This window comes from Quercus robur, chromosome 6 (assembly GCF_932294415.1).
Source record: "Quercus robur chromosome 6, dhQueRobu3.1, whole genome shotgun sequence".
NCBI classification, from domain to species: Eukaryota; Viridiplantae; Streptophyta; class Magnoliopsida; order Fagales; family Fagaceae; genus Quercus; species Quercus robur.
Genome location: NC_065539.1, coordinates 24753473 through 24781220, shown reverse-complemented (window position 1 = coordinate 24781220; position 27748 = coordinate 24753473). Strand labels below are relative to the sequence as shown.

Below are 27748 nucleotides of genomic sequence, written 5' to 3'. Positions count from 1 at the left end.
ATATTGTTTTAATTTGTTATATTGTTTAGCCCCATGTGCACATTACACATATAACACATCCCATGCGCAGCACAAATGCACAATAATTAAAGCACTAAAGCAGTGTAATGTGCAAACCGGCCCCCATGTGCCCATCTATTGCCACCCCACTCAACAAACAAGCACGCCTCATGCTTGATGAGTGATGCCCCCTGCCAATCAGAAAATTTCACAATCACACATTACACTAAAAGACAATTAATATCTCACCAACACCAACACCAACACCAACACACTACACACACCAACACCAACAGATAGGATAAACTGATAAAAGCCAAATTCAAAAAGTCAAAAATAGACAAAATGACAAAACATTAATAAAGCTAAAGTTCGGCCAATCAAAAGAGAGAGAGAGTTAGTCTTATTAAAGAATAAAGAGAGAGAGAGAGTTTAATTCATTTCATATTTTTCATTTCAGTTCACAGAGAGAGAGAGAGAGAGAGAATGAAATACCTTGGGGGAGGGAGCACTGGAGTAGCTGAGTAGGGAGCCTGAAGGCTGAGGCCATTGAGGTAGTGATGAGGCAACGTCGCGATGAGCGATCTACCAATCTCCGTCCTCCGATGAGGGTTAGCAATGAGCGACGACGACGCAGAGGGGCAAGTGAGCGACAATGACGATCTGGACTGGGCCAATCTCCAACGAGCGAGCTGTGACTGATCCAATCTTTGACTGTTGGCTTGAGGCTCAAACGGTGTTGCTTTGAGGGACTAAGTTTAGGTTTGCTTTAGGCCTTTAGTGGTTTCCTTTTTTTTTTTTTTTTTGATAAAGCCTTTAGTGATTTCTGATTTAGACCTTTAGGGACTGAGGCGTTGCTCTGTTTTTTTTTTTTGGAGAATTCGTGGGTTTGTAATCTGTTGGGCTTGCCGTGGGCTTGGCTCTGTTACCATTTTTTTTTTTTAATTTTTAATTTGAGGGTGTTCTTAATTTTGTGATTGAGGGTGTTCCTAATATAGAGCAAATATAAAAAATTAAAAAAAAAATTCAGGTTTTTTTTTTTTTTTTTTTTTTTTTTTTTTTTTTTTTTTTTTTCAGGTCAGGGTCTTCCAAAGAACACCCTGAGTTACATGTGGCGTCGCCACTGATAGCTAGTCACACAAGTGCACCAATATAATCGCTCTTTTACAAAGAGAGTTGGACCAAGTAGGTTTAAATTAACTCAATTGGTAAATATTTTTTTATTATCAAATAAAAAATTGGTATCTTGACCTGATAATAAAAAATAATTATCATACTGTAAATGCCATATATTAAAATTATATTATATTTAAAAAAAAAATAATAAAGGAGGAGAGGGGAGAAAGCATACTTAACTAAGTACAAGGACAGAGCTATTTTAGGACGGGGGGTTCATGGCCCCCCTACCGATATAATGATTCGGTGACATGTAACCCTTCTCCCCAAAACAAAGTTTATAACTTTTTTTAATATTAAAAATATGCTATTTTCTATGTTTTCTGTGTGTCTCATGTAGCTAAAATATTGTGTAGTAAACAAAATATCATTTCCTAATCAGGAAAAATTAGGGGAAAACCAAGATGTAAGAAATGAGTTTTTTGGGGTTAGAAAATAGAAAACTATTCTTAAGAATAGAAAACATGGGAAAGAAACAGTTAACAAACATATCCTAAAGATTTTCAAAAAATGTTTATTTATTTATATTTTAAGATAGTTCCTTGCTTTTGAATATGCATGTTTGTTTCCTATTTTTCATCAATATATTTCTAATGTGTGTAAGTGTTTTTTTTTTTTTTTTTTCTAAATTTTTTGATGGGGGATGATAGTAAATGCAAAGCACAAATATGTGACTTATTGATCATAATTTTTTTTTTTGAATTGTACCAAATGGATGGTAAAGACTAAAGAGAAGTTGAACAATCTATCAACTTATTTATAGAGTTATTGTATTTGTTCTTACTTTTCTAATGTTTCTACTTCCTAGTGCAATTATGAAATGAAAAAGTTCAGTCACGAATATTCAGTGGCGACTCCAGGAATTTTTCCCAGGGTGTTCCTAAAAATTTTTCCTAGGAATTTTTTTTTTTGGACACGTGATTTTCTTATCAAATATTTGTCCATAATTCTAGCAAAAGAATAAACAATAAACTATAAGTTTATTTGAAATATTAATAAAATTATTAATTATTGTTGTTTAGTTGTTTCATTAATTTGTTTGTCTTTTATAAACTATAATTTGTTATATTGTTGTTTCATTAATTATAAAATTATTATTTTTGATAAGATTAATTATAAAATTATTAATTATTGTTTAGCTTAACATAATTTAATTTGTTTGTCTTTTATAATGTATTGGTTAATTATACTGCTTCAATTATTGTTGTTTAGCCTAACAATAAACTATATTGCTTTAATTTATTTGTCATTAATGATATTGCCTTAATTTATTTGTCATTAATTATATTGCTTTAATTTGTTATACTGTTTAGCCTCATGTGCACATTACACTAAAAGAGCCACTGATGTGCACATTACACATGTAACACTTCCCATGTGCAGCACAAATGCACAATAATTAAAGCACTAAAGCAGTGTAATGTGCAGCCTGGCCCCTATGTGCCCATCTACCGCCACCCCACTCAACAAACAAGCACGCCTCATGCCTGATGAGTGATGCCCCTTGCCAATTAGAAAATTTCACAATCACACATTACACTAAAAGACAATTAATATCTCACCAACACCAACACACTACACACACCAACACCAACGGATAAGATAAACTGATAAAAGCCAAATTCAAAATCAAAAACAGACAAAATGACAAAACATTAATAAAGCTAAAGTTCGGCCAATCAAAAGAGAGAGAGAGAGTTTAATTCATTTCATATTTTTCATTTCAATTCAGAGAGAGAGAGAGAGAGAGAGAGAGAGAGAAAATGAAATACCTTGAAGGAGGGAGCACCGGAGTAGCCGAGCAGGGAGGCCTGAAGGCTGAGGTCGCTGAGGTAGTGATGAGGTGACGTCGCGACTCGCGACGAGCGATTTGCCAATCTCCGTCCTCTGATGAGGGTTAGCGTCGAGTGACGACGACGCGGAGGGGCGAGCGAGCGACAATGATTATCTGGACTGGGCCGATCTCCGATGAGCGAGTTGTGATCAATCCAACCTCCGTCTGTTGGCTTAAGGCTCAAGCAGCGTTGCTCTAAGGGACTAAGTTTAGGTTTGCTTTAGGCCTTTAGTGGTTTCCATTTTTTTTTTTTTTTTTTGATAAAGCCTTTAGTGATTTCTTATTTAGACCTTTAGGGATTGAGGCATTGCTCTGTTTTTTTTTTTTTTGGAGAATCTGTGGGTTTGTAATCTGTTGGGCTTGCTGTGGGCTTGGCTCTGTTACAATTTATTTATTTTTTTTCCAGATTTTAGTTCAATTTTTTTTTAAAATTTTTAATTTGAGGGTTTTCCTAATTCTGTGATTGAGGGTGTTCCTAATATAGAGCAAATAAAAAAAATTTTTAATTTTTTTTTTCAGGTTAGGGTGTTCCTAGGAACACCCTGAGTTGCACGCGGTGTCACCACTGCGAATATTGATTGATAAAATTGAACTTTGCAACATAAACAATGATTTTCTAAAGGAGTCTTTAATTTTTTTACATTGAAAGGAAAATTGCTAGAAAATTTAATATAGAATCAATCATATACGATTTTTAGGATTTAAAAGAACGTTGAGCTGTGGACGCCTTGGATTTCACCACGGATTGGGTTTTCTTTGGTGAGGAAAAAACCCCACAACTCCCCACATTGAAGGATGCATTGTTGTTGCAATTTTTTTTAAAGAAAAAAAAATTAAAAGCACCACTTGTTTCTGTTCTTTGCTTGGGGATGTGTGTGTATTTGTGTCATTAGAGTAATGTGTTTGTGAGTAAGTCTCTTTAATTATTTAATTTTATGGAGTCTTCACCAAATATTGGTTTATTCTAGGAGTTATTGGTCACCTATTTTCGAATTCATTTTAATTGCCAAATTAACTAAAATTCATTCCTAGGGGCTCCTTAGCTAATTAAGGTAATAAAAGTCTCGAATAAAAGATTCTTGAACTCACAAGTTTGGTTACATGGGGAAGTTGCTAGGCACCCCGCACTGCCTATCCAAAGGGAAGTACCCTATTTTAATCTAACTTAAACAATTCTCATTGTGAAATATAACTTAAATGATTGGAATTTATTTTTTAAAAGAATTTTTGTACAAAAAATATATACATAGCATGTGAATATAGTATTTATGTATAAATAAAATATGGAATTATTTGCAAAGAATATGTACAAATGAACAAGTGAAAATATTTATAAATATCATGTGAAAACTATTTACTACATTGTTAGAAATAATATATGTGGTGCCCAATTACAAAGGTACTTCCTGTGCAGGGATTGGGCTCTCAATCTATTTGTTAGTGGGTATTCCTAAACTCGTACTAGGGTAAGCTTCAAATGCTACCTTGATAGCCCAACTATGTGACCCTCGTACCTCTCCTGCTTCACTTCTTCTCTTCCCTAGTATTCCTCCTCTTACCCTCTCTCTTATTTCTAACACCCCAATTTCTGCCAACCAACCCCCACTCATCAATCCTGCCTCCCTTTTTATAGTCTTCCCTGAGTGGGGGTCCAAATGATTACCTTTCCATCTTCTCTCACGTGGCCCCCACTTCTGCCCAAAATCCCTAGTAAATTGGTCTATTCTAAGGATTCTCTTGAAACTTGCACTTAACGCCAAATAACACTCGACAGTGGATTCCCCAAAGCACTAACAGTGTTTGGGGACCGATCTGAGTATTGGCTGTTATCCTTTTGGTCATCTCCAACCCATTCATTGATACTAGGCTGAGCCCAGTCCAATAACAATAGGCCACTTTCGAGCACTGATCCTATGTCTTTGTACTATTACTACTAGGCTAGGCCCATCCTAACAACAATGGGCCCAATTGTGGTCACCGATCCCATATCCCTACAATATACATAGCTAGCATATGAGTATTTATTAGATATCTATCATGTGAATATTATTCTACAATGTAATAAAAAGGAATATAAGTATAAAAATGTTACATTTCACCTTTAAAAGTAATTTAAAGCAATTTTTTCCCAAGTATCATTTTCATGCACAAAACAACAATAAACTAAGATGATTAGTGTAGAGGAGAGGGGAAATGTTAGATTGATTATGGTTTCCATTAGCTCAATTGAGGTGAACTATGGACACATCACACTCTCTTGAAATTATGCCTTTAAGAAGAATCATTTGAAATAATTTTTTGATGTGAAAAGGTCCTTCCATTGAAAAAAAAGAAGGGTTTTCTTTGTTGAAAAAGTGAGAAAATTCCTTGTATTCCTTTATTTTAAAAGATGGGCATATTAATTTATCTTTGAATATCTCATAAGTTTTTGAAAAGGGTTATTTTAAAAAGGATCATCTCATGAGTTTTTGAGGAAAGAGATTTTATTAAAAAAATTGAGTATTTTATCTTTAAAAAACTAAAATGATTAAATAAAAAGGGTTATCTCATAAGTTTTTTTTTTTTTTGGGGGAAAGGGATTTTGATGGGGAAATCCCTAAAGAAAGAACAAATTCTTTAAAAAAAAAAAGATTTTTTAAGTACTTTAGAAAATTGTTTCCAAGATTAAATCCCAAGCCTTTGTTAAAAGAGGGTTTTTTTTTTTTTTTTTTTTTAATGAAAACTTCTCCATGGTTTTATATATATAAGAAAGGGTCTTTTTAGGGATAAAAATCCATGACATTTTGTAAGTCTTTTGTAAAAAATTCAAATTTTAGGCTCTTTGGAACTCGGTTTAGAAGGTGATTTTGTAAAGTGCATCTATCAAGAATTTATTTAAAAATGCTCATGTGGAGGGTTTTGATCTAAGGGTAAACTTGAAAAGTTCTCTTGTTTAGTTATTTGAAACGCCCATTTTAAAAAAAAGGATGGCTTTGGAAGCTTTTTGAAAAATTATTGATTAAAACTTTTTAGAAACACATTTTTTTAGAGAGTTTGTTTGAATCAAGCCATTCATTATTTGGTGGGACAGTGTTTATGGTCCTAGCACCTTTAAATCTTTTTTCCTATGAGAAATGAAATAAGGATTAAAAAAAAGGTTAAAGTAGCAATAATGGAAATAAGGTTTCTCTCTCTTGGCCTTCTTTTCTCTTTGAAGAGACCTAAATGTCTCTTTTTTTTTTAGGTAGAGAAAGGACCATTTCCTTGTTCATTTAACCTCCACTTGCCCATCGAACTTGGAGAGTTAATTAGAAACCAACTCCATTAACCTCTAGTTAAAAACATGCAACTCCTTATTTTTTTGAGAAGAATATAACTCTTTATTAAACCTATAACATAATTTTTTTTTTTTGAAACAAACCTGAAGTTATCAAATGGTATAATTTAGTCTTATATTGATATATTTTTTTTCCAACTTAATATTTATGTTCGATGAAGCGTATTTAATACAAACTTGTAATTACTTTTTTTTTTTTTTAAATTTAAATTGTATGATATAGATTTTTTGCGGAAGGGCAGATGTTTTCAGAGTGAAGCCGGTGAAGTTATTAGAAATGAAATTGACGGAGGATTACAGAGAAGTTAGTGCAAGAGTGAGAATATCAACAAAAGAAAACTTGAAAAGTTCTCTTTGTACTTGATTTATCATTAAGGTTGTTAATAATATGGATGTCATCAACATCATTAGTTTTTTATTTTATTTTTTATTATCCAAGTGCTATCAAATTAAAGAATCACTACTAAAAAGGTGGGCTATAGCCACATTTTTTAGCCGCATTTTGTAAACGTGGCTATTGCTAACCTATAGCCGCATTTTTAAGAAATTGGTGTGCTGTCGCAGGCAACCAAAAATAAAACCTATACTCCTAAAAATACATGTAGTGGTGTGAGTAAGGATCGTTCCCACGGAGAGTGTCTAGTCTAGTTTTATGTTATGTGAACAAGGAAGGGGGGGGGGGTTTAGTATAACGAAAACAATTTTAAGAAAAACAACTAAGGAACAATTCAAATTAAAATATCGAAATCAATCAAAAGAACAAACCTTGGTCTAAGTCAACATCCACCATCAGAATATTATAACTGATCATCGATGCAAGCATATATCAATTCACACTTTGAATATTCACCGTTGGAACTATTTTCCTATTTCTCCTTAGTTGTAGTTAATTAGAAAACAAGCAATTTAATTAACCTTAACTACTAAACAACCCAAGACAAGCGCTAAAGGTTTAATCTAGAAGTAGCCTTAAGAATTAGAGAGATCTATGAAGCTAAACAACACGAGCACAAGCGGTTGCATTTAATTTAGTCGAGCGTTCTTCCTAAGATCTAATAATTTCTAACACAACAATTCATTAAATCTTGGTTGCTTCACAAATTAGAGAGATCAAATAATTACGGATTTGATATCTAACCTAGTAGTAGATTGCAATGAATAATAAACTAGTAGGCCTCCTAGTAATTAAACGAGACAATCATGAAAATAGGCACAGAAGAACATCCAATATTCAAAGCATAAATTGAACAATAAAAACAAATTAGATCTCATAGTTTTATTGATTTTGAGACTTCAGTTTCTTTCGACCAAGTATAAAAGTTTAGCCAAGCAGGGACATGATGAAAACTCAAAGGAGAAGTTAGAGAAGAGGCGAGAGAGAGGCGTGTGTGTGTAATTTTTCCTCCCCTCTTTTACACATTAATTCCCCCTTTCCCAAGCCTACAAAATCTCCTAAAAATATTCTAAATAATAATATCCAAATCTGACTAATTAAGGAAAATATTAAAAATAAAACAAAGTCCTAATATAACTAGGAAAGTGGTGTTTTTTCAGTTGGAATTTTCGTGCACAAGATTTGGAAGCTTCTGAAAGTAATCCACATCAGGTATTAGAATTTCAGGCAAAGGAACATTCCAGAACGTCAGCAGTGCAGGTGCAGCAACTTCAAACCCAATTTTGACCTTGATACAGCTAGTATCTCTCAAAATTCAAAACAGGAAAGTTGTAGAGATTTTTCTTGGCATTCCATAGCATCTTGAATAATCTCAATCAGAGCTCTGATGAGAGAGTTATGCCCAGATTACGAAGCAATGTCGAAACTGTCCAAAATCGCTCAATTAGCTACGTTTTGCACTTAATGCCTCCATTTGCATCCTAAATCAAAATATAAGAATAATGAGTACATTTAGGCACCAAATAAGTATAAATGACTAAACATTAAGGGAGAAAAATATGACAATTTGCATTTTCATCAGAAACACAGCTTAAACTACTGACCTATCTATAGGTTAAGTCTACAACCCTGTTTTTAAGTGTTTTTAGCCACATTTTTTTTTGGATAGGGCCTATTGCCATGTTCAAGAAGCGTGGCTATAGGTCCAACCGAATATTTTGCTTTTTTTAGTGTTTAAAAAACGCAGCCATAGCCAACCTAAAGTTGCATTTTTAACAAACACGGCTTAAAATCCTAATCTATAACAGCATTTAAAAAGCACGGCATTAAGTGCGTCTATAGCCTCGTTTTTTAGGGTCTTTAGCCACGTATTTGAGCATTGCTTTGGTTTTTTCATATTAACAACTTTCCTCTTTTTCTCTTCACCCGTCTTTCATTTTAAAATGAATAGTTTGAACAAATATTAAGTGTACATATAATATGTTCAAATGTAGTTTTATTAGGCTAATATATTATAATATATCTTATTTTATTGGAAAAAATGGATATTGTGTTTTGGCCTCTAGCAAAGGATGGGAAATATACTTGCAAGTATGGTTATCGTTTTTTGAAGGAAGAGGTAGATTTTGAGTGACATGAAGGCTCCGTTTGGGAGTTCATAAGGGAATGGAATGAAATTGAATGGAATGAAATGGATTTAGTAGGGAAAGGAATGGAATGGAATGGAATTTAAAAATCTTGTCTGGATGTTATAAAAGAAAGGAATGGACTGTAAGTAACATCGTTTGGAAGTGACATTGGAAGGAATGGAATGGAATCATTTTATAATAACATTACTATTATACCCCTCATTTTAAAGAACATAAAAAATAATCAATGAGAACTTATAATTGCTTTGAAATGTTTAGTATTTAGTGAATGATGTGAAACTAGTTAGCCACAATTGGGACTGTGTTAGATTATTGAAATACAATATAGTTTTGTCAAGGTGAATAGATTGCATCATGCTAATCAATAATTTAACTGATGAAGATAATGGCATGAAAAATTGACAATAGCACAATTTCTTTATTTCAATTTGCAAATTTTAATTTTTTAGGGGCGGCTAGTTTTAGATTGGATCTTTTTTGGCTGGTGGGCTTTACAATGGATTCGATAATTTAATACATCTCCATCTCCCAATTTCTTATACTGAGCAACATCCCTCTAAGACCAGAGGTGATAGAACTATTAACATATCAATTTCCTGATATAAAACTAAAATAATTATAGTTTAAGGGAAAAGAAAATTTTATTGTAGCTGAAAAACAAGTTATGTATTTCTATGTTGTAAAGAAATTCACACATCACATATTTATTTTCAACAAAATAAATATTGTCTAAAAATGCAAACAAATATTTTTTTTTTAAAAATAAAATAAAAAACTCTGGTAATGAGTCTTGCCAAAACAAAACAAAATAACATAATCCATTCCAAAACTAAGGTTGGCCAAAAAATCCCACACTTTTTAAATTTTTTAGGCCTAGACATCTGTGTCAATAAGACACATTTGCGCTCATGATCTTGGCAACCAAAGAACATCTCCTTATATGTTGGATTTTCCATCAAAAATATGTAGGCCTCCGTCTTTGATATTAGATCTAAGTTGAATACGCCCAAAGCTGCGTGAACTTCTGCTCCATATAACTTTGAAAAGCACTTTGCCATAACCTCAGTCGCCCTATCAATTGCCATTGATACATTATCAAATGACTGGGAAATTACATTCCTGAGTTCGTCATCTTCTGCCAGTCGTATTTTCTTGCTTTTAGAAGACATTGCATCTTATGATGACACTCGAGAACGTACAACATTAATTTCTGGTGACCTCTGACCATCTTTGACTTTAAAGTTCTCCAAAGAAACTTCATTTTGGGATACCAAATTATCAATCTCATCAATAGTGGTTGATGCAGCATACCTAGCACGTTTCTCCTTTTCAGTTTCAGCATGATCACCTTTTGCTCTATCTTTAGCTTAAAGTTGTGCCATCTTAGAGTAGTTGGGCATAGGTGTTGTCATCCACTTCTTGGGTATGGTTGGTTGTGATTAGCAGTAGCGTGAGAAAGAAGGAGCAGCAAAGAGAGAGCAAAAATATTGGTATGACTGGTTGAGAATAAAGAGGGCTAAGATTCAAGGGGTAATTTAGGAATTTTAATAAAATTTTCATTAAACCAAAATCCATTCCCTCCTATTCCTCCCAATTTGGGGGGAACAAAAATTTGAGATTCTGAGGGCTTAGGAGGGAATGACTATTCCCTCTTAACCATTCATTTACCTCCCACCTAAACTTGCAAACAAGGGAATGGACTTTCCATTCCCTCCGTTAAAACTCTCAAACAAGAGGGAGGGAAGAATATTCTAAAAATATTCTTTTCATTCCATTCCATTCTATTCACTCCTCCCAAACGGAGCTGAAGACTCTGAGCTTCAGGATAAACATCATTGGAAGGGGATTTGGTCTCTACATGTTCCCAACAAGGTGAAGAATTTTATTTGGAGAGCATGCCAAAACTTGCTGCCTACAAAAATGAATTTGGATCGTCGAACAATAATCTCTGATCCTACTTGCGAAAGATGTTGTGAAATGCTAGAACATATTCTCCATGCTCTTTGGTTCTGCCTGGGGCTTGATTTTTTATGGTCTGATATGCAATTTTGGGCTTTTCGCATGACCACTCAATTTCTGGACTTGAAAGAGTTACTGTCATGGATTTTGAAGGAGCATCAGCATCCTAAACTTTTTGCTTTCATGGTGTGGTCAAGGAACCAAAGAAATCAAACCTGAGTCTCTCAACCAAGTTACAGTCTTCATCAGTTAGCTCAGGTTAGTAAGGAACATTTGGATGAGTTTCTGTCCATCCACTCACGGCCACCACCTTGCCCCCCACAACCCCGAGTTTATTGGAAACCTCCCCCGAATGATTTAGTCAAGATTAATTTCAACAACGCTATTTTCTCAGAGGTGAACCGATTAGGTATTGGTGTGGTTGTTCATGATAAAAATGGTTTGGTGCTTGCTTCTCTTTCATAGCAACTTTCCCATGTTCATACCCCAGAGGATATAGAAGCCTTAGTAGCTTCCAAGGCTTTTCGATATGCTTTAGAACTTGGGGTCAGACGTGATGTTCTTGAGGGGGATTCACGGGTCTTAATGTTCAAGTTGATAAATGATACTAAGGTCCTGTTAGGGAATCGAGTGCTTATTGAAGATAAACGGCATAGTTCTATTTTATTTACTCAATTACATTACTCTCATGTAAAGAGAGAAGATAATAAGGCAACTCATAGTCTTGCCAAGTATGCTATGCATATTTTAGATTTTCTTGTGTGGAAGGAGGATGTTCCACCATAGTTTCTTTCTATAATTCAAGCTGACTTAGCTGGTTTTTCTTAATAATATTACATTGTCTTCTTTCTTAATATATATATATATATATATATATATATATATATATATATATATATATAAAACCTTAATTTTTGAACTATGTAGCCAAACAAACCACTTTTCAAACTTTGTAGCAAAATGTCATTGTTTTGGAATTCAACTGTTGATGTCGAGTTTTGCATAGAACTCGATATTACAAGAATTAGCTTGTATTGAAATTGCAAACAAAAAGAGAAATATGCAATTAAGGCTTGAGAAAAAGTCAAGCTATCTTCTAACATATCATAGATATTACCGTGTACATGAAGATGATAGGAATCCAATTGTGAATCCTCAGGTTAAACAAAACTTCTACATAGGAATTAAATTGTGAATCCTCAGGTCAAACAAAACTTCATTAAAAATCTATATCATCATGTTGCCAAGCTATTTTCACACAGCTCTCTTACATACAAAACTAACTAGTATGTTGGTTTCTTATAAAAAAAAAAAAAATTGCAAAGAACTCGATACTAGCAATAGCAAGTTTCATTTTAAAAAAATTGTACAGAACTCGATTTTTCTAGTATCAAGTTTCACGTACTATTTTTTATTTAGAAAAGCTACGTTAGCGCCTGCTACAATGGCAAATGATGCATGGAACTCAATATTAGTAATATTGAGTTCCACACAAAACTAGATTTTCACAATATCAAGTTTCAAAAGAGTGTTATTTTGCCAAATAGTTTCAAAACAGTGTTATTTTGCTGAAAATTTTGAAAATAAGTGGTATTAATCCATTTTGACCTATATTAAATTGTAAAAAATGAATATATAGTACACAGAGGACCTATATATAGAGTCAAACCAAATAATCTAGTGGTACTACAAGAGGTAAAATACAAAGAAGTTGGTGCAGTGACCCAAGAGATACAGCAACAGAAAATAACTAGAGTCTGAAGTGGCGGTTGATATCTATGTCATTTGGTAGTCTACGTTGTGGAGGGAACTTGGGGAGGAGACTGGCAATGTACTTAGCCGTTTCCAAATATGTTGTAAACTGATTTACAGATCCAATTTGTTTAGCTATCACATTCACATTCTCACATTTTTTTGAATTGTAATGGTTAAAGCTTACTGTATCTGTATGGATAGCACTTGCCACGGGCAATATATGAACATTGCACTTGTTTTCCTTGCTGAGTTGCTCCTTAACTGCCTTTTTCTTAAATGACCAACTACCACTTCTTAAGTTGAACTTATATAAAGGAAGGGACCGTTACCCATAAATAGCTAAAAATTCCACTGCAACTAAAATAAACTCAAATTCCTCATGGGACATGTAGTAGGGAAAGCTGACCCTAGTCCATCCTGGTTTTACTCCAACATAGCCCTATAAAATAACAAGAAAATTTTAGCTCAAAATCTACATCATAGATTTTAAGGATACACTTTATATTTTACTTTATGCTTTGCCAATTATATATATACACACATATATATTTTTAATTTTAAACTTGGTTATTTTATAAAGAAGGTAAAACATATTGGTTTTAGCAATTTAGGAAGTATGTACCTTTTGAATGGCAGCTCTCAAGGTGAGTGAATGAACATTGATAGGCCAAGAATGTATTGACCCCTTTGGTATAATCAAATTAATTAGATTCAATTACATGCAATAATCGTGGTAGCACAAACAAATAACCGAAATAACTAAATGCAGCGGAAATTAAATTTGACATAGGTGATTTGTTTATGAATGGGGAAAACCATCGAGGCAAAACCCCACCAGGTGAGTTTAAGGTCACCACTCCCGAGAATCCACTATTATTAAAACAAGCAGTTACAAGTAAAAGGAATCCCGGTACCTAATACCAATCTACAGTTGAACCCTTACCCCAATACCTAATTGGACTTGTAATGTAGTGACAACCTCTCCTTTCAATGCATGGCTCCAAGTACGTGATTAACCAATCAATGTATGGATCCCAATACGTGACTAATACACCAACTTGAGAAAGATATTGATTGCAAAGTTCTCTAGCTCATCTAGACGATGAAGATCAAGAAGCTCATTGGTTACAAAACCCTCGGTGCAAAGATGCGGCAGCTTCTACAAGAGAAAGATAAACTAGGGAAAATTGTCTCCGGTCACAATTTGAGTGAATAATCACTTTGCATCAAGTTGCATCATCTTTGATGACCCTTAAAATAATCCTTATATATGTCTATGATAGGCCAAGAATGTATTGACCCCTTGTGATGAATTAATAAATTAATTAGTCAAGTTAATTAATTAATTCAATTAGCATGCAATAGTGTGGTAGCACAAACAAATCCCCAAATAATTGAATGCAGTGAAAATTAAATTGACACGGTAATTTGTTTATGAATGGGGAAAACCTACATGACAAAAACCCCACTGGGTGATTTTAAGGTCACCACTCACAATAATTCACTATTATCACAACAAGTAGTTACAAGTAAAGGAAATATAGTACCTTATTTCAACTTACAGTTGAACTCTTATCCCAATACCCAATTGGACTTGTTCTGTAGTGACAATCTCTTCTTTTATTGCATGGCTCCCAGTACGTGACTAACCAATTTGATGCGCGGATCCAGTACGCGACTTACTCACCAACTTAAGAAAGATGTTGGCTATAAAATTCTTCAGTTCATCAACACGATGAAGATCACGAAACTCCTTGGTTACAAAACCCTACGATGTATAAACACAGCAGCTTCTTCAAGAGAAATATGAACTAGGGCAAATTCTGTTTCCGGTCACAATTGCATAAACACAACTTTGCTTCACACTTGCGCAACCTTTTTACAGCCCTTAAAAAAATCTTTATATATATTTAGGGTTGTGAGAAAAGAAAGCCCAAACATGTATTCACATATTGGATTGAAATCAGTTATGAAAAAATGAATTTCATAAACTTCGATAGATAGCTTATCTATCGAGCTAGCTATAGAGCATCGTGCTTCAGCAGCTTTTTAAACCTCGATAGAGACTAGCGTTGAGCTTTAAAATCTAGCACTTCTTCACTTGTTTCTTGAACAAACTTGCATGGGTTTAACACTTAATCTTGAAACCTTGTTCCTTGAAGCATTAAACACATCCTAAATCTACCCAATTACAAATAAAGTGCACTTAATCTTGAAACCTTGTTCCTTGAAACATTAAATACATCCTAGATCTATCCAATTACAAGTAAAATGCATTTTGTCAAAGGATTAGCCAATTCTAATTTGACATATGTTCCTAATATTAAATCACATATGTCCTAACAATCTAGGGTTGTGAGAAAATAAACCTTACAAAATAACTTGGATATGCGTGAAAAATAAATCTGGAAATCTGAATTTCGTAATTCTCGATATATACAGCTTTTTTCGAGAGCTGTCGAGAATTATACATTAAATCTTGATAAATAAATCTATTAAGTTTTGATGTACAACACTTCTTCACTTATTTCTTGGACAAACTTGTATGGCTTCAATACTAGACTTGAACTCTTATTCCTTGAAGTATTAAACACATCCTAGATCTACCTAATTACAAGTAAAGTGCGTTTTGTCAAAAGATTAGCCAATTCTACATGACATATGCTTTAAAAAGTTCCACATAGGTCCTAACAAACCTCATCCACATTAAGTAAATCGTGACCATAGGGTCTAGTGCAAGCGCATCCACCTCGAGCCTGGATGCCAAACAGGTCATTGAGGAGTGCTGCGACAAATGGTCCATGAAGAGGTTTATCATTATTGTTCCCTGTCTCTCCCCACAAGTAAAACTCTTTCACCTTTACCTCTCTGCAGCTATCTGTATTGTTAGATGGGTCATTACTCCTATTTTTTAGACCAGCCAATGAGGAATTGCTTGTACTATAAATGAGGAAAGACAATATAGCTTGGTGCTTGGCACTTGTATTTCCTAAAATGCATATGTTCTTGATGATGCCGTAAATATCACCAGTGAGCTACACGATCCTTGCATGCTTGTAATGATATCTGCAAAGAAAAGAGAGAAGATCTAACAGAGAACACCGGTGTGGTGCCAGCCAAATACCCTCCGAAGGTCAAATTAGAACTATTCTCATAACTCTAGAGTGCTAGAGAGGAGTAAATTATGCGTACCTTGATTTGTGAGGGTATTGGGGCTTTTATAGTAGTAGAAGGTTGGCCTCTCTTCCTTGGTGTAGAAGTCTTTTCCTTATAGGAATCCTCTTGAATAGTCCCAAACGTGATGGGCAAGACATTTCCTTGTAGAGAAGATCTTCATTAACGCACGTATCTTACGGAAATCCTTTCCTTGTAGGTCTCTCCTTGATTAGGGTTAGCCGTGGAGCACAAGTTATTTCCTTATAGGATTCCTTGGAGACTACTTAAGCCATGTGGGTGCCACATGGCCTTGAGGCCCGTCCACCTCTTTTCCTTGTAACTCGGATCCGTCATTGTAGAGAGAATATCCGTCTACTAGTATCGTACCGTTAGGTCCATTCAAATGGATCCGTCAGCCTAAATTTTGTACTCTACAACCCTCAATTATGGTTAGGCATAGGGTGCAAGGCTTTTCCATATCAGGATTCTTGATGAGCACTTCCAGTACCATGCGTCCCCCTCTATTGGGTTCGTTCGTCGGGGGTCCGTCCCCTCTGTTGGGTCCGTCCATATTGAGGTTCGCCTAACTGAGGTTCGCTTCCTCTAGATCCATCTACCCACCGAAATGTATTCGTCAGTCTTGCCATGTCGTCAGCTTTGTAGGTCTAAAAATACCCTTATCAGTTGCCCCCTCAGCACATGTGTCCATCAGTTTCGCCCTGAACGGACTCATGGGGTGACAGATTCTTGCAGCCATCGTTTCTTTCCTCAGGAGTTACGCTTTGATTGATGGGGTAGTTGAGGGTATACGCGGCGCATTCTGAGTGTCGCTGAGGTTGTCGAAGAAAATGTACCCGTTGATCAGCTTTAGGATTTTTACTTTTAAGTTTATTTTGAGAATAGTAGCTAGTTTCGTATATGCTAAGCTCTTTTGAGAACAATGGCTTTTTGTAAGGATAACGATTGTCGCTCATTGGTTTTTTGAGCTTTCTTCGCTTCCGTCGTCTTGCATGTTATTACTTACGCCACATATTGAACATGTCCTGAAGCTTTGATTTTCCGTGGGGAAGCATGGTGGCTTCTTTGTGGTTTTGCACTTAAATGCTATATCTAGTGGTTAATGAATCATTGGCATGCACGACCTTTATACTTAGTAAACAGCATGCAAAGCTCCACTTGTCTTTCCCTTTACATGCGCATATGGTTATCTCAACACGTACGCATGGTGTTTAAGCGCTTGAATGTTGATATTGAATGAATAGCTTGCTTGTGATTTTGAACCTCAATGCCACATGCCCTTCTTTCTAATAAGTCATGACTGCTTGTGCTTTTTTTTTTTTTTTTGGTCGTCCACTTTGGGTTGTGGACTTGTTAAGGTACCTCGTCACCTTGTCAGTCGTCCACTTGGGATCGTGAACTAATTGAGTTGACTAAATTTTGGTGCCTCGTCACCTTTTTAGTCGTCCACTTTGGGTCGTGGTGTTCTAATCTTCTTGTCTCAGCATCCAAAGGATTCGAGAATCGGTGGTCCTTTCGCTATCTCTGAACAACGGGTGCGTAAGCTTCATCCGTATATCCTTCTCACTACCTTTGTCTTGCGGCTATTTGGCATGTAAGCTCCTTTTGCGTACTCATCTATGCCTCGCAACTGTTGGTGTTCCTCTCCAAGCCGTGACGTATTGAAGCCACGTGTTTCCATGTTCATTCTTTGTGTTTACAAAGTTAGAGTTGTGCTGTCCTTGAAGCTCCAAAAGCAGTCGGCTTGTGTTAATCTCTGCATTCTCCCAAGGTGAACCCACTATAGACAAGCACCGGATTTCTTGTTCATTTGCTTCTACGTTGTTCCACCGTTGTGGGCCTTGTGGCCTTTATCACCAATGTTGCACGTGATAACCTTGGATCATTGAACACATGGCCTAAAGCCTTAGCACCACACGGACTCATGGCTCCCAAATTTACTACTCCAATGCCACACCTAATAACTAGAAGTTAAGAATATTAATGCATGGTTCTTACACTTAGATGGTGGGCATGTGTATGGTCAGATGTGAAAAGTCATTTAGACCTAGCAACATGCTTAACTGTGAACGCTAGCTTTGACTTGGATCATAACCTTTACAAGCTTGATTATTTTCAAGTGGCTGCGGAGAAGAGAGTCGTTCTGGAAGCTTAATTATTAGCAGCGTCTCTTGGCGCTCGTCTTTACTTGGGTCTCAAGCTCCACCTACTTGATATTTTCAAACGATCGTGGTCAAGTAGATGTTTTGCTTTTTCTTTCACTTGGATTGCAATCTCTACATGCTTTATCAAGTAGATCTTCTGGCGTTTGTTCTCATCACTTGGATCATGAGCACCACCTTGTAAATTACTCGTCTGACTAGCTTGCTCCTTCGACATCACTGGCATGTCCAATAGCTGATCTAGACTTTGGTTGTGCACTTGCCCTTGGTATACTTATGTGGTGATTTTTTTTTTTTTTTGGGAACCGTTAACCCGTCACTAAGCAGAGAGAATTTTTCAATCCTAAAAGGTTGAATGTTTCGTTTTCAAATGTTAAGAGGACCAAGGCTCTTCGCATAATATAACAACTATTAAAACACAACCAAAAATTAATGATTTTATATTTTGATGACCTACTGGTCTAAATCTAAACTTGAGTTGAAAATGGCCAACAACACATCATTGAGCGTGAAAAGGGCACTATAGATTAGAGATTGGAGAATCGGTGAAAACTGGAAAGTAGCCAAACATGCGCACAAGTGACAAACCACAAAAGACTTCTCTGAAATTATCACGGCAAAATCAAGACTTTCCGTCCATGTCATAATGATGCACAACGTGCGCACCATACGTTACTTTTTTTGATACCAACTAATCTCACCCGTCATCTAAAGAGCATCAAGCGTGCGTAGTTTCTATGAAGCCAAACTAGTCGGATGGCATGTGTAAGTGTAACAGGCAACGATGTTAATGTGGATACCTTTTTCCAGTGTATCCGTCCACCTTGTGGACCCAGTAACTATCAGACATATTCAAGTATCCCTCATCCGTCCTTCTTGTGGACTCTTGCTAAACCAGATAAACATCCACACAGTTACATCTTAAGCTTTATTGATGGCATCGAACTTGCATGTTCAAAAGTTTACCTTTGCTCCTTCAAGAAAAGCTGCTTCACTATGTCAGCCTACGTAGTGGCCATATTGCCCTATAAGCGTCTGGATAATGCTTTCACAAGCTTGTAAAATTGTTGGAAAGTGTATATACCGATTTTTCATTATATGTACTTCATTCAAGTAGGGATACATTCAAGGATGTCTCACACCTTTTTCATGGTGTATCCGTCCACTAGTGGGTTAGATGTACTTTATTACATCTCTTTAATCCGTCAACCATGTGGACTTAGTTATTGTATCCGTCCATCCTGTGGACAAACTTGGATGCCTTTTGACACAACTGTTCATTTTGTGGACTTAGTTTATTTATCCGTACATCATGTGGACTTATAACATGGGTTGGCAGCCATCCACTTTGTGGATTTTATAAATTTTTGATACTAGTTTGTATCCGTCTGTTCTACGGATTTAGTAAATTTTTTAGATAATAGTTTGTATCCGCCCATTCTATGGACTTAGTAAATTTTAGGAGGGTCGTTTGTCGCTTTGGTGACTTGGTTGGATGATTTTTATTTCAGTCAAATCATCTTTGGAGGATCACTTGGTTCGTCCTTCCATCTGTAGGTAGGAAGTCTTAGAATTTTGACCAAGGAACTCGTGGATGACTTGGTTCGTCATTCCACCCGTAGGTAGTAAGACTTAAATTTTGGACCAAGGCACTTGTTGGTGGCTTGGTTCGTCCTTCCACCCGTAGGTAGGAAGATTTAGAATTTTGACCAAGGCACTCGTGGGTGACTTGGTTCGTCCTTCCACCCATAGGTAGTAGGACTTAAATTTTGTACCAAGGTACTTATTGGTGGCTTGGTTTTTCCTTCCACTTGTAAGTAGGAAGATTTAGAATTTTGACCAAGGAACTCATGGATGACTTGGTTCGTCATTCCACCCGTAGGTAGTAAGACTTAAATTTTGGACCAAGGCACTTGTTGGTGGCTTGGTTCGTCCTTCCACCCATAGGTAGGAAGACTTAGAATTTGACCAAGGCACTCGTGGGTGACTTGGTTCGTCCTTCCACCCGTAGGTAGTAGGACTTAAATTTTGGACCAAGGCACTTGTTGGTGGCTTGGTTCGTCCTTCCACCCGTGGGTAGGAAGATTTAGAATTTTGACCAAGGCACTCGTGGGTGACTTGGTTCATCCTTCCACCCATAGGTAGTAGGACTTAAATTTTTTACCAAGGCACTTGTTGGTGGTTTGGTTCTTTCTTCTACCTATAGGTATTAAGACTTATAATTTTTACCAAGGCACTTGTGAGTGACTTGGTTCGTCCTTCCACCCGTAGGTAGTAAGACTTAAAATTTTTTTACCAAGGCACTTGGGGGTGACTTAGTTCATCCGTCCTCCCGTAGGTAGGAAGACTTCGAATTTTGTGCAAAGCACTTGTGAGTAGCTTGGTTTGTCCTTCCACCCATAGGTAGAAAGACTTGGAATTTTAACCAAGACACTTCTAGGTGACTTGGTTCGTCCGTCCACCCGTGGGTGGTAGGACTTAAATTTTGTACCAAGGCACTTGTTGGTGGCTTGGTTTCTTCGTCCACCCGTAGGTAGGAAGACTTAGAATTTGACCAAGACACTCGTGGGTGACTTGGTTCGTCCTTCCACCCGTAGGTAGTAAGACTTAGATTTTTTACCAAGGCACTTGTGGATGACTTGGTTCGTCCGTCCACCCGTAGGTAGGAAGACTTAGAATTTTAACCAAGGCACTTCTAGGTGACTTGGTTCGTCCGTCCACCCGTGGGTGGTAGGACTTAAATTTTATACCAAGGCACTTGTTGGTGGCTTGGTTTGTCCTTCCACCCGTAAGTAGGAAGACTTAAAATTTGACCAAGGAACTTATGGGTGACTTGGTTCGTCCTTCCACCCGTAGGTAGTAGGACTTAGATTTTTTACCAAGGCACTTGTGGATGGCTTGGTTCGTCCGTCCACCCGTAGGTAGGAAGACTTAGAATTTTAATCAAGGCACTCATGAGTGGCTTGGTTCGTCTGTCCACCCATAGGTAGAATGACTTAGAATTTTGTCCAAGGCACTCGTGAGTGGCTTGGTTCGTCCTTCCACTCGTAAGTAGGACTTAGTTTTGGATGAGAATCAGGTGCCTTTAGCATCCTTGATCGTCGGTACCCTTGGTTGTCGATCCATTCCATTAGGATGAGGATTAGGTGCCCGTCGGCTTCCTTTTGTAGTGTTTGGCCACAAGGTCTTGCTGAAGCCTTGGCATTTATCGTATGCTTTTACGTAGGATTGGGCATCCTTCTGCATGGTAGGCCACTGGTGCACTGCCCCCGGTACGCGTGATGCCTGAACTTTCAATCTTCGGGACGCATTGCAGTCCTCTGGAAGCGTCCCATTCTTAAGGTATTTCATCCAACCAATACCTGCTTGTATCACTTGTATTTCCAATTCCTTACTGAACACGACCAATAGTCATGTGTTCAACAGATGCAGCCTTAGCTAATTGATCAACGTGTTCGGTAGATGTAGCCTAAGGTACTTCATTCGCTCTCCTTTGATTTCATAGTCTTCGTTGATATGCCCTATAACAACTTGGGAGTCGCTATGGATGACGATTGATGAGGCCCTGACATCTTTGGCTAAGTCAAGTCCCGTTAGTACAGCTTCGTACTTAGCTTTAGTATTGGCCGTTGGGAACTGGAGTCGGATGGGGCACTCTATGACATCCTTTTCAAAAGATTGTAGGACTACCTCGATCCCTTTTGCATGTCTGTTGGATGATTCATCCGTTCAAACCTTCCATGGGGTTGCCCCCCTGCCTCCTGCCTTGTTCGTTATAAATTTTGTGACAAAGTTAGCTAATGCTTAGGCTGAGGCTAACTTCTCCACGGGGGGATATCTTTCTTCTGCCCCCCTAAGCGCTCGACTGGTGTAGCGTACGGGGTAATTGCACATGATCCTCCTTTTGGATGAGAGCTGAACTAACAACTGTGGGGGATACGCCAAGTAGAAGGAAAGCTCTTCATTGGGTTCGGATGGATTGAGTAGTGGACATGCGAGGTATGTCTTTAGTTCCTTAAATGCTCTTTGACATTCGTCGGTCCACTCAAATGCTTTCATCTTGGTCATCCCTTTCTTGGTGATCGTTCGTCGGGGGACGGCAATTGTTGCGTTTGTTGCTGCCCTATTTGTCATTTTGATGGTTCAAATACTATTCGTTCCACTGGCCTAACTTTTGCACCAGCAACTCTCCAAGGAGTTGGATGGGTTTTTAGTCTCTTGGTTGATGGTAGCCATTGATTGTCTGGACCATGCAACTCTTTGTCTTAGGAGCGGTGATATGGCTGATCACTTGTTCCCACAGACGGCGCCAACTGATGATGCCGTAAATATCACCAGTGAGCTACACGATCCTTGCATGCTTGTAATGATATCTGCAAAGAAAAGAGAGAAGATCTAACAGAGAACACCGGTGTGGTGCCAGCCAAATACCCTCCGAAGGTCAAGTTAGAACTATTCTCATAACTCTAGAGTGCTAGAGAGGAGTAAATTATGCGTACCTTGATTTGTGAGGGTATTAGGGCTTTTATAGTAGTAGAAGGTTGGTCTCTCTTCCTTGGTGTAGAAGTCTTTTCCTTATAGGAATCCCCTTGAATAGTCCCAAACGTGATGGGCAAGACATTTCCTTGTAGAGAAGATCTTCATTAACGCGCGTATCTTACGGAAATCCTTTCCTTGTAGGTCTCTCCTTGATTAGGGTTAGCCGTGGGGCACAAGTTATTTCCTTATAGGATTCCTTGGAGACCACTTAAGCCATGTGGGTGTCACATGGCCTTGAGGCCCGTCCACCTCTTTTCCTTGTAACTCGGATCCGTCCATGTAGAGAGAATATCCGTCTACTAGTATCGTACCGTTAGGTCCATTCAAATGGATCCGTCAGCCTAAATTTTGTACTCTACAACCCTCAATTATGGTTAGGCGTAGGGTGCAAGGCTTTTCCATATCAGGATTCTTGATGAGCACTTCCAGTACCATGCGTCCCCCTCTATTGGGTTCGTTCGTCGGGGGTCTGTCCCCTTTGTTGGGTCCGTCCATATTGAGGTTCGCCTAACTGAGGTTCGCTTCCTCTGGATCCATCTGCCCACCGAAATGTATTCGTCAGTCTTGCCATGTCGTCAGCTTTGTAGGTCTAAAAATACCCTTATCAGTTCTGATTTAGGAGAAGCCTCTCGAGAGCTTTCTCTATGTAGGTGTGCTCCTCTTTTTCTATCACTTGGTAACCAATGTATTCCTTCACCCAGAAAGCTAATGCTGCTCTAAGTGTCTGGATTATTTGAGGAGTCCCACCATTTTCCTTTTCTTCTATGTCCTCCACATATAATGTGTCCTGCAATCAATGATCGATAGAAGATTAACAAGTGTTTTCGTTTGCAACTTTTTGGAAAAATTACGTACAGAATTGTATGTGGGGGTTGGTTAAGGCCTAAGGGGGTACCATTTTATTTAGGACTTGATTTTACTAGGACAAGACTCAAGAGTAACAGACCATAATCATCAATCCCATAACTGGGTCCTGTGTCATACCAATTAGAATTAGATATGGGTCCAGTACCAATAGACAAGGCAATAACATTATCCAAATAAGAGGTTCAATTACCATTTCATTGAAGCCATTGACATAATTAATAGTTCCACCTCCACAAGTTGATGGTGGATAAGATTCCAGTTGATAGAGGACCTTTCTCATCAAAAGTATGCCAGGTGATCCAGTCCCACCAAGGAACTTATGTGGACTAAGGAAAATGGCAACATAGCCATCAATCTCCCCAGATCTCATGTCAATCTCCACATAAGGGCCACTGAACACGTACAAAATTTTCATGTCAAGAAAATTAGCTTTTCTAATCTAGAATGAACTTTGCACAAATTGTACATACCTTGCTGCGAAATCAAAGCATGCAAAACCTCCATATTGATGTAGTAATTTAGCAATTGCACAAGTATCCGAATAAATTCCGGTCACGTTGCTACAAGCCGAAAAGGAACCCAGAATTGGACGGTTGGCATATGTATAAGTATCAAGTTGTATTTTTAGAGCCTCCATGTCTATCAAACCATTGTCATCTAAACCAATCTCTATTACTTCAGCCAAGCTTTGCCGCCATGAGAGACGGTTGGAGTGGTGCTCATAAGGACCAACAAAAACCACCCACCTTTCTTCACTACGAAGGTAGTGACAGTTTCAGGAATTTTTTTCAGGGTGTTTTTCAAGAAGCATAAATTACACAATCTAATAAAAAGAAAAATTTATATATTGACAACAACAACAATAATAAAAAAAAACACGCAAATATATAAAGTTTTACAATATAAATCTTGTGGAGTTCAGTTGTGGTTGTTGTTAGTATTGCTGAACAGGGATGGACGGCGATGATTGGGGAGAGTAAGTGAGTTTCTTATTTCCTTTTAGCCTTTAGGTTTGATTTAGTTTTAGTTTAAATTGTTTAATGACTTGTGAATCCGCAAGGCACTGAGACAGTGAAGATTTTTATTTTATTTTTATTTTTATAATATTTGTTGAATTAAAAACGTAATCGTGTTGGTGTTGGAGTAGTGATAGTCTTAGTCTGAGATGAGATTGATCTTGTACTGGGCTTTTCTATCGGCATTTGGTTTGGGCCTTGTTAGTGGTTTTATTATAATTTTTTTTTCTAGATTTTCGTTCAAGTTAATTTTTTTTTTTGGGGGGTTTTTTCTATGGTTTTATAAACCAGTATGGTGAAAGAACTGAAAAAGAGACTGGTTACTGGTTTTTTGGTCGGACTGAAATCCAATTGATGGTCAAACATGTGACGTCATAAATAATATAATTAATAAAATTTTAAATTATATAAATAAAAATATAATAAGTTTATTACTAATAATATGATAGCAAAATGTAAAAACATAATATTTAGTGACACTTATAGTGTAAATTTAATCAAATTTCCTTAGAATGGACAATCACGTGTTTAATTATAATCTAAAAAAAAAAAAGTTTATTATATATATATATATATATATATATATGTAAGGACCAGATTTAGGTTCCCTAGCCCAAAGATTGGTGGACTTAGACCCAAAAAGCCCAAAATAATGAATTTGTAGAGAGTGGGGTAGATTGCCATGACAAGAGAATGAAAACAAATGGGTTTATGTTGAAGAAAAAACGCCGTCGGCAAGATTCGAGGAGCACAACTCTTATATATTTCTCTTAGGTTTGATTACAAGATTGGTTCTTGGTTGCTACGGTATTTTCCACTTGATTTTCTCGTTCTTTTACTCTCCTTGCCTTCTTTCTCTTTTATACTCTTGTTTCCCTTCACCTCTGCCCCCCACGTGCATGCCAGATGGTTGGTGTTGATACTTGTCCCAGCAGCCCATTTCCTAAGTCTCTGTGTAATAGCTGTAAGGCTAATAACTACTGTTCAAGCATCACCTCCACATTAATGCGGCCAGAGAGTTAGCTAGTGAGCAATTAATACGGTAGTAGCAGCTTTTCCCTAAGATATTTTAGGACTCTCCTTCGTACCTTGTTTCTGTAATGTTTATCTGTGCTAGCAGAACTTCCTAGAACATTCCCCTGGACAGCAACCCACGTATTCAGACCTTGGCTTTGGATAGCCAAGGATACATTTATGCTCGGCCCATCCTCTCAAGCTATTATGACCAAAACAAACTTCTTTATTTAGTAACACAATATCATCTGCTAAAGATTTATCCTCCTCGAACAACCCCTCGTCCTCGGCTTGGGGCCATGGGCTCAAGATACAACTAGATAAAGAACTCCTAGGCCCAACATCCCTACAAAATATATATATATATATATATATATATATATATATATATATAATGAATTAATTGATGTTATATAAAAATTAAGTAACTTTTTAAGTTTATTCATTTAATTAACTAAAGCTGCTAATTTTTTTTTCTAATCAAAATTATCGGAAAAGAAAAAAGAAAAGTAGTTGTACAATGAAAAAAACTAAATTTACGTGACTTTGACCAATTAGTTGTATAATGTATATATATATATATATATATATATATATATATATATATATATATATATATTATATAATGTTTTTGAGGAAAAGTAGTCGTACAATGACAGTGTGTTAGGTAAAGGAAAAACTAAAAGTAAAGTCGTGGTATAGGCTTAAAAGAATATAAAAGCATGTGGTACTTTTTGCTTGAAAGACCCTAATATATTGTTAAGTTGCTCAAATTATAGACCAAAATTTAATTTTATTGGCATAAAAAAAAATCCAAGGTGTTCCCAAATTTTTTTTTAAAGGTAGAGATAAATATAAAATTTTTAATTATTATGTATTTTATTTTTTTATTTTATTTTTTTCAAGTTAGGGTGGTCTTGGGATCACCTTGGCCATAAGGTGGCGCCGCCCCTGTATGAAGGCATTTAAGTACCCTATCTATCAAAATGAATGGCACTGCAATTCCCATTACTTCATGAAGCCATTTGATAGCAGTAGTTGTGCCCGAGCCACAGAACAAGAGTGCATCTTCTTGTCCACAGCCTAAGCTTTTCTTGATGTAACTGGTTGCTTCTTGCACCATTTTTGTTGTCCGGTGTCCCACGTGACTGTCACAAGTGTGAATGTTCCCTACATGCAAATTGGGTACTCAAAAGTTTTTTTTTTTTTTTTTTTTTTTTAAAATTGTAATTATACTTTCTTCCCTTGAGATTTGAAGAAATGACACTCCACCTTAAATTTGAAGGGAAACAAAACACTCACTTCTCTTGGTTTGAAGAAAATAGCACTCCCCTCTTTTGTTTATATTAATAATGGAATATTCTAAAATTTTATAAGATTTTCTTTAACAAAGTTTAACTATGATTAGTAAAAACATAACTAATAAATTGATAACTAAAATGCAAACTTTATCAAGCACTAAAAGACTTGTAATAAATATCTTCTAAGAAAAAAGCAAAAGTAGATCATTTTGAATAAGTATTTTAAAATACTCTTTATTTAAAAATTTTAAAAAATAAATTTTAATTCTGAAATGAATAATAATTTTGGAAGCCTGTCATTAAGTATAAATGACAAGTTAGTGCACAACATTTTTAACATTAATTTAACAAAGTTTGGTCATGTTAACAGAAAAAAAAGTGTTTTTTGCTTTTAAATTTAGGGCGAAGTGTCATTCTCTTAAATCTTAAGGAAGGAAAGTGTAAATGTATAATGGACAAAACTTAGGTACATTACTTTAGGTGCGTCCTTAGGTTCTCTTCTTAAGATTTAGTCATGTGGCCACTTAACTAAAAAATACACTTCCTTTCCATGAGTAAAAAAAAAAAAAGACAGGTCATCGTGTAAGAGATAGAGTGGTAACTTGGTAAGACAGGTCATAGTGTAAGAGATAAAGTGGTAATGTGGTAAGACAGGTCATAGTGTATTGTTTGGTTGATTGAAGGGCAAGATTGTAATATGCAATCATAGCCATGTTGTCGGTAGCTCATTCAGTTTCAATTATTTTTCTCGGCAATATGGTAATAGTTGTTGAGGGCTAGCTCTTTATAGTTTGCAATAACAGAGGTGCTTCTATCTATGTGTACTATTTTTGAAATTTTCTTTATGATAAAGCTTACTTATTATTCATCATCAGTAAGTTAAGATTCTAAAGAAAGTGTGTGTGTGTATATATATATATATATATAATAGAAAGGAAGAAATTCTTACCATAAAAAGGAAGAACATTGTCAATGATGAAAGTTAATGCTCCTAGTGCCAACTTTGCCATTCTTTTGCTTGTTTTTTTGATGAGCACTTGGAGCTTCTCTTAACATGGTTTTCTCCAGTTCCATTTCCAGGTTTCAAGAAG

The 27748-nt window shown here is 36.4% G+C and overlaps 1 protein-coding gene across 1 annotated transcript; it reads right to left on the bottom strand.

Annotated features, from left to right (window-relative positions):
• Positions 1-86: 86 nt before the first annotated feature.
• On the bottom strand, positions 87-27748 carry LOC126690030 (uncharacterized). Its single transcript, XM_050385174.1, has 9 exons — positions 27607-27748; positions 26330-26526; positions 26104-26123; positions 23797-24081; positions 23517-23718; positions 23074-23246; positions 15281-15593; positions 295-306; positions 87-191 (listed from the first exon to the last, which is right to left on the bottom strand). The coding sequence occupies exons 1-9, from the start codon at positions 27665-27667 to the stop codon at positions 87-89; spliced, it is 1368 nt and encodes a 455-aa protein (XP_050241131.1). The 5' UTR covers positions 27668-27748.

What these genes read in the sequence shown, in the direction of transcription:
- LOC126690030 (XM_050385174.1), bottom strand. Translation starts at nt 27,667, where the DNA reads ATGGCAAAGTTGGCACTAGGAGCATTAACTTTCATCATTGACAATGTT. An exon ending in CAACTTAACAATATATTAGG is followed by an intron (nt 24,082 to 26,103) that starts GTCTTTCAAGCA and finishes CTACCTTCGTAG; the next exon opens with TGAAGAAAGGTGGGTGGTTT. An exon ending in TGCTTTGATTTCGCAGCAAG is followed by an intron (nt 23,719 to 23,796) that starts GTATGTACAATT and finishes GTACGTGTTCAG; the next exon opens with TGGCCCTTATGTGGAGATTG.